Source organism: Clinocottus analis, unplaced genomic scaffold (genome assembly GCF_023055335.1).
Source record: "Clinocottus analis isolate CAN_PGR_092001 unplaced genomic scaffold, fCliAna1.0.p SCAF_48, whole genome shotgun sequence".
NCBI classification, from domain to species: Eukaryota; Metazoa; Chordata; class Actinopteri; order Perciformes; family Cottidae; genus Clinocottus; species Clinocottus analis.
Genome location: NW_027176205.1, coordinates 334,376 through 341,875, shown reverse-complemented (window position 1 = coordinate 341,875; position 7,500 = coordinate 334,376). Strand labels below are relative to the sequence as shown.

The 7,500-nt window shown below is 56.0% G+C and overlaps 1 protein-coding gene across 2 annotated transcripts in view; it reads right to left on the bottom strand.

Moving 5' to 3' along the window:
* The window catches only part of LOC137802017 (calmodulin-regulated spectrin-associated protein 3-like), a 15,563-nt gene that overhangs the window by 1,936 nt on the left and 6,127 nt on the right, over positions 1-7,500 (bottom strand). For both annotated transcript variants that reach the window (XM_068599521.1, XM_068599523.1), the window contains 7 exons: positions 5,504-7,500; positions 5,279-5,400; positions 4,937-5,202; positions 4,741-4,855; positions 4,023-4,135; positions 1,889-2,007; positions 1-279 (listed from right to left, as the gene is read on the bottom strand). The exon at positions 1-279 is cut by the window's left edge and continues 1,936 nt beyond it; the exon at positions 5,504-7,500 is cut by the window's right edge and continues 311 nt beyond it. In XM_068599521.1, the coding sequence (XP_068455622.1) occupies positions 1-279; positions 1,889-2,007; positions 4,023-4,135; positions 4,741-4,855; positions 4,937-5,202; positions 5,279-5,400; positions 5,504-7,500 (3,011 nt within the window). The remainder of the gene's footprint in view (positions 280-1,888; positions 2,008-4,022; positions 4,136-4,740; positions 4,856-4,936; positions 5,203-5,278; positions 5,401-5,503) is intronic.

Here is a 7,500-nt window from a genome sequence, read left to right as displayed (position 1 = left end):
TCCTCCTCCTCCTGCTGCTCCGTGCCAGAGGTGTCCGGCGATGGTGAAGGCGTCCACGCTCATGCTCATGGTCTTGGAGGGGATGGCGCTGAACTGCTTCCTGTCTGAGCTGTACTTGTAGATGGACTCCACGTGGGCGGAGCCAACCGTCCGCGGCCCGACGCCGGCCAATCGCACGAGCTCCTGGGCGTCGACGCTCATGGTGTAAACGCCACGGAACTGACAGCTGGAATCACGGAAGAGGACCAGGAAGTGGTGGGCGGGACTCTTCTCCATCTCCTGAGCCCGGAAGAAGAGGAGGAAGAGGGAGAGAAGAAAGAGGAGGAAGAGGAGGAGGAGGGAGAGGAGGAAGAAGAGAAGGAAGAGGAGGAGGAGGAGGGAGAGGAAGAGGAGGAAGAAGAGGAAGAAGAGGAAGAGGAGGGAGAGGAGGAGGAAGAAGAGGAACGGGAGTAGGAGGATGGAGAGGAGGAAGAGGGAGAGAAGAAAGAAGAGGAAGAGGAGGAAGAGGAGGAGGGAGAGGAGGAAGATGAGGAGGAGGGAGTGGAAGAAGAGGAGGAAGAGGAGGAGGAGGAGGGAGAGGAAGAGGAGGAAGAAGAGGAAGAAGAGGAGGAGGAGGAGGGAGAGGAAGAGGAGGAAGAGGAGGAAGAAGAGGAAGAGGAGGGAGAGGAGGAGGAAGAAGAGGAGGAAGAAGAGGAGGAGGAGGGAGAGGAAGAGGAGGAAGAGGAGGAAGAAGAGGAAGAGGAGGGAGAGGAGGAGGAAGAAGAGGAACGGGAGTAGGAGGATGGAGAGGAGGAAGAGGGAGAGAAGAAAGAAGAGGAAGAGGAGGCAGAGGAGGAGGGAGAGGAGGAAGATGAGGAGGAGGGAGTGGAAGAAGAGGAGGAAGAAGAGGAAGAGGAGGAAGAAGAGGGAGAAGAGGAGAAGGAAGAGAAGGAAGAAGAGGAGGAGGAGGAGAAGGAGGAGAAGGAAGAGAAGGAAGAGAAGGAAGAGAAGGAGGAGAAGGAAGAGAAGGAAGAGAAGGAAGAGAAGGAAGAGAAGGAAGAGAAGGCCCAAATTAGGCGACACAAATATATTTAATTGAACCTCAAATCCGGCTGAATATTTCTTGAGCAGCAGATCAGAGCGATCAGTGATCAATAACACAGATCTCCATGAGCTCGCGGCCTGCAGGAACTTCCTGTACCTCCACCATCTTGTTCAAGCTTCCTGTACCTCCACCATCTTGTTCAAGCTTCCTGTACCTCCACCATCTTGTTCAAGCTTCCTGTACCTCCACCATCTTGTTCAAGCTTCCTGTACCTCCACCATCTTGTTCAGAGCTTCCTGTACCTCCACCATCTTGTTCAAGCTTCCTGTACCTCCACCATCTTGTTCAGAGCTTCCTGTACCTCCACCATCTTGTTCAGAGCTTCCTGTACCTCCACCATCTTGTTCAAGCTTCCTGTACCTCCACCATCTTGTTCAGAGCTTCCTGTACCTCCACCATCTTGTTCAAGCTTCCTGTACCTCCACCATCTTGTTCAGAGCTTCCTGTACCTCCACCATCTTGTTCAAGCTTCCTGTACCTCCACCATCTTGTTCAAGCTTCCTGTACCTCCACCATCTTGTTCAAGCTTCCTGTACCTCCACCATCTTGTTCAGAGCTTCCTGTACCTCCACCATCTTGCTCAGAGCTTCCTGTACCTCCACCATCTTGTTCAGAGCTTCCTGTACCTCCACCATCTTGTTCAAGCTTCCTGTACCTCCACCATCTTGTTCAGAGCTTCCTGTACCTCCACCATCTTGTTCAAGCTTCCTGTACCTCCACCATCTTGTTCAGAGCTTCCTGTACCTCCACCATCTTGCTCAGAGCTTCCTGTACCTCCACCATCTTGTTCAGAGCTTCCTGTACCTCCACCATCTTGTTCTTCTGGCTCTCGTTGACCTTCCCCGCCAGGCAGCAGCGAGTCAGCGCATTGTGGATGATGAACTTGTTGGACTTGAAGCTCGGTTCTTTGAAGAGTTTTGGACCTGCGACACAAACACAGACACACCTGTTCAGGCCGAGCCGTCAGCCGCACGCTGTCCGGCAACACGCATCTGCAGCGCTGTACCTGTGGTTCTGTACCTGTGGCTCTGTACCTGTGGTTCTGATCCTGTGGCTCTGTACCTGTGGTTCTGATCCTGTGGTTCTGTACCTGTGGCTCTGATCCTGTGGTTCTGTACCTGTGGCTCTGATCCTGTGGTTCTGTACCTGTGGCTCTGTACCTGTGGCTCTGTACCTGTGGCTGTGTACCTGTGGTTCTGTACCTGTGGCTCTGTACCAGTGGCTCTGTACCTGTGGTTCTACACCTGTGGCTGTGTACCTGTGGCTCTGTACCTGTGGCTCTGTACCTGTGGTTCTACACCTGTGGCTCTGTACCTGGCTCTGATCCTGTGGTTCTGATCCTGTGGTTCTGTACCTGTGGTTCTGTACCTGGCTCTGATCCTGTGGTTCTGATCCTGTGGTTCTGTACCTGTGGTTCTGTACCTATGGCTCTGATCCTGTGGTTCTGTACCTGGCTCTGATCCTGTGGTTCTGATCCTGTGGTTCTGTACCTGTGGTTCTGTACCTGTGGCTCTGATCCTGTGGTTCTGTACCTGGCTCTGATCCTGTGGTTCTGTACCTGGCTCTGATCCTGTGGTTCTGATCCTGTGGTTCTGTACCTGTGGCTGTGTACCTGTGGTTCTGTACCTGTGGCTCTGTACCTGTGGTTCTACACCTGTGGTTCTGTACCTGTGGTTCTGTACCTGTGGTTCTACACCTGTGGTTCTGTACCTGTGGCTCTGTACCTGTGGTTCTGTACCTGTGGTTCTGTACCTGTGGTTCTGTACCTGTGGTTCTACACCTGTGGTTCTGTACCTGTGGTTCTGTACCTGTGGCTCTGTACCTGTGGTTCTGTACCTGTGGTTCTGTACCTGGCTCTGATCCTGTGGTTCTGATCCTGTGGTTCTGTACCTGTGGTTCTGTACCTGGCTCTGATCCTGTGGTTCTGTACCTGTGGCTCTGTACCTGTGGTTCTGTACCTGTGGTTCTGTACCTGGCTCTGATCCTGTGGTTCTGATCCTGTGGTTCTGTACCTGTGGTTCTGTACCTGGCTCTGATCCTGTGGTTCTGATCCTGTGGTTCTGTACCTGTGGTTCTGTACCTGGCTCTGATCCTGTGGTTCTGTACCTGTGGCTCTGTACCTGGCTCTGATCCTGTGGTTCTGATCCTGTGGTTCTGTACCTTTGGCTCTGTACCTGGCTCTGATCCTGTGGTTCTGTACCTGTGGCTCTGATCCTGTGGTTCTGTACCTGGCTCTGATCCTGTGGTTCTGTACCTGTGGCTCTGATCCTGTGGTTCTGTACCTGGCTCTGATCCTGTGGTTCTGATCCTGTGGTTCTGTACCTGTGGCTCTGTACCTGACTCTGATCCTGTGGTTCTGTACCTGGCTCTGATCCTGTGGCTCTGATCCTGTGGTTCTGTACCTGGCTCTGATCCTGTGGCTCTGATCCTGTGGTTCTGTACCTGTGGCTCTGATCCTGTGGTTCTGTACCTGGCTCTGATCCTGTGGTTCTGTACCTGTGGCTCTGATCCTGTGGTTCTGTACCTGGCTCTGATCCTGTGGTTCTGATCCTGTGGTTCTGTACCTGTGGCTCTGTACCTGACTCTGATCCTGTGGTTCTGTACCTGGCTCTGATCCTGTGGCTCTGATCCTGTGGTTCTGTACCTGGCTCTGATCCTGTGGCTCTGATCCTGTGGTTCTGTACCTGGCTCTGATCCTGTGGCTCTGATCCTGTGGCTCTGATCCTGTGGTTCTGTACCTGTGGCTCTGTACCTGACTCTGATCCTGTGGTTCTGTACCTGGCTCTGATCCTGTGGCTCTGATCCTGTGGTTCTGTACCTGGCTCTGATCCTGTGGCTCTGATCCTGTGGTTCTGTACCTGGCTCTGATCCTGTGGCTCTGATCCTGTGGTTCTGTACCTGGCTCTGATCCTGTGGCTCTGATCCTGTGGTTCTGTACCTGTGTATTCGGGGGCGGGCGAGGCTCCGCTGGACCCGGCCTCCCAGTCCTTCTCTCCGCTCGGCGCCGCCGGCTGACTGGCTGTCGCGCATCCTGACGGTGAACCCGGTCGGCTGTTGGATGAATGCAGTCAATGAACAGAAAGGCCGTCACATCCTGTGATGCTAACGCTAGCCCGTCGCTGTGTTAGCATCACTTTGTGTGGACATGGTACCGCTACTGGTCACGTGTCGACGTTCAGCAAGCGGCATTTTAACTCTATGAAAGAACACCACACTGACCACGAACATTGTAATTTAATATTTTCACATGTATTTTTAGCGTTAGCACTCCATCCATCCTGCTAGCATCCTGCTAGCAGGATGCTAGCAGGATGCTAGCATCCTCGTGCTGCACAAGTGGAAATGTTGACATGTTGGCATGTTTGGATGCCTCCGTGAGGGACGATGGACTTCTGGACCACATTTCATATCAATCAGTCTAGTAGTGTGTATATATATACATACATACATACATATGTATATATATATATATACATATATATATATATATATATATATATATATATATATATATATATATATATATATAAATATATACATATATATATATATATAAATATATACATATATATATATATATAAATATATACATATATATGGAAGAAGCGATTGGGCTGAAAAGACTCAATGAACCTTCCCTCTCGCTGCCGCTGTACCTGCACAGGTGAGAGTACCTGCTGGGTTTCTTCAGGAGGTCAACGCTTCTCCTTCCTGGCTCCTCCCCCGCCAGGTCCAGGGAGGAGCTGGAGTAGACTTTGGTCAACTTGGAGCCTGAACAAACATAAATATCAGGAGTTTTGAAATCGTCTGAAAACACTGAATTGGTCCATAGCTGCTCACTGAAGACTTTACCGGCCGCGCTCTTGGCCGGACTCAGAGACAGACGCGTTTCCTCCCTCGTCATGCTGCGAGGACGCGAGCGGGGCTTCTTGGCAGAAGGTCGCGCTTGGTTCGTGGATTTCTGCCGCAGCACTTTGTCCAAGTCCTCCATGATCCTGAGTTGATGCCGGCGAGCGTACTCCACCCGCGTGAAGTTTCCTCGCCGGCCGGGCGTCGCAGGAGGTGTGAGGGGAGGCGAGGTCGCGCCTGCAGGGGGCGTCATGGAGGGAGACGCCGGTCTGAAACCAAGAGGAACGGGTTACGTTCACCTGGACGCGGCTCAGCGTTGGACTTGTTGGTAAATGTGTTCGCTACCTGCTTTCCCTTTCTTGCTCGTTCCACTGTCTCCTCTTCTTCAACTCCTCAGCTCTCTTCTGCTGTTTCTCCAACAGCAACGCTCTGCGCTGGGCCATCTCCTCTTCACTGCGCACCTCCTCCTACAGCCACACAAACACAGGATCACAACACAACCCTCAAGGCAGAAGTAAAGTGACGGCTGCAGACCTCCCCTTCCATTGGCTTTTTCCCAGCAGCACTCACCTGAAAGAAGAAGCCGACTCCTCCCCTCGCCCCGGGCTCTCCACCCGGTTCCAGAGATCCGGTCGGTCTCGTCGGTCCTGTTTCCGTTTGTTGTTCTGGCAAATTGTCGGCTCCTGTTGCCAGACCCAGCTGCTCCATCGGGTCTGCGGGTTCTGCGGGTCGTCCAGCCGGTTCCACCGCAGATTCTGTGTGGTCGCTCATGGAATCAGAGGAAAACTCCTGCCCCTCATCAGTAGGTGCATCGCTGCCCCCTTCGGGCTCTCCAGGAGAAGACAGCGAGGCCTCCATCAGGCTGCAGCGCTTCCCTCCACCTCCACCTCCACCCCTCCCGTCTTCACCTCCTGCGCTGAACGCAGCAGAAAGAGACAAGGTCTCGCTCCCAAACGAGCACTCGGATGGAGCGCCGGAGCTGCTCCCGCCGGCGGCCGGCGGCCGGTCGCGTCCCAGCTGCAGGAACGCCGGCGGCCCTCCTGCGGCCTCCAGGTCCTCCAGCTCCAAGCTGAACTGAGTCGGCGTCTCGCTGGACGCCGTGTCCGAGGCGTTCTCCTCGGGCTGCCGGGTCGCCTGAGGACGCTCCTGAGGGGCCCGAGGCCCGCCGATGCGGAAAGAGGAGGACGTCTGAACCCGGCACTTGCTGGGCGACACGCGGCGTAAGTGGGGGAGCGTGTCCACGTTGTGGGTCGGCGCCATGGCCCGGTTGAGCGGCGGGAACTTCAGCTCGGAGGGCCGCGGGTGAGGCGGATGCTGCGCTCGCGGGTGGTGCTTGGGGCTGCGGGGGGTGGAGGAGGAGTGGATCTTTGTGCGGGGAGCCGGGCAGGAGGAGGACATGATGGTCTTTGGGGAGGTTGAGGAAGAGCGGAGGTGCGAGCGTCGTGACGGGGAGGAGGCCGCGGGGCCGGCGGGACCAGGGATCCCCAAAGCTCGACTGGCGCCCCTCGTGGAGGTCTTGGTCGGGGTTCTGGGCGGGGTCTTGGTCGGGGTGTGAGGAGGTGTTCTGGCAGCACTTCTCGGGGTGGATTTGGGCGTATCTTTGGGTCTCTGATTGCTCATGAGCTGCTGCTGCTGTTCTGTAAGTTTCTGCATGTCCTTTTGCAGCGACTGCAGAGCGTCGCTCAGCTTCTGAACCACTTCATTGTACTCCACGAAGGCGGCTTCACCTCCTTTCTCGTTCTCTGCCCCTTTCTTACTTTCGATAGAGAACGTGACCTGCTTCTCCAGGCGAGGGGGAATAGGAGCAGATGGCTTCTCTTTCTCCTTCCCTACCTCCGTTTCCTTCTCTTCCCTCTCCTCCTCCTGCTTCAGTTGCTCCTCCATGCGAGTGAGGCGTTCCTCCAGGCTGAGGCTCTCCCCCTCGGCTCCCCCTCCTCCCTCTCCTCGCTCTCTTTTCAGCTGAAGGAAAGCAGTCTTTCCGAGCCTCTGTCTGTGCTTGGTGAAGATGGCTTCAATGCGTCTTTTTTGGGCTTCAATGCTTTTGCGTTTCTCCTCCAGACGAGCCCCCAGCTCCGACGCCTCCGGGCCCGGTTCGGGGCCTCCGGGCGCCCCCGCCGGGGCGGAGGGGGTCTGCGGCGTTCCCGGCGTTCCCGGCGTTCCCGCAGCAGAGGCCTCCTCCCCCCCGGCAGCGGCGGGATGCCTCCTCCTGTTGTCCCGCCGCTCGGCGAACGTCGTCATGCGCGGGCCGTCGCTGCCGTCTCCCTGGTGACCGCTGCCGGGACGCAGGTTGCCGGGCGCGTTTCTCGGCGCATCGTCCGACGCGTCGGAGGAGTCGACGCTGCCGTCTCGGAGGACGGAGTCGTCGTCGCGCGACATGTCGGAGGCGCGGCCCGACCTCGCCCTCCTCGCTCCCCTCCCTGGCCTCTCGGCGTCGCCGGCTTCCCCGCCGGCCGGCCGGAGGACTCCGGAGCGACAGGGAGCCGAGCTGCTGAGCCGGGGTTCTTCCTCCTCGGCGCCGTGGAGGAAGAACCCCGCGGGCGCTCCTTCCGGACGTAACCTGGGCTCTG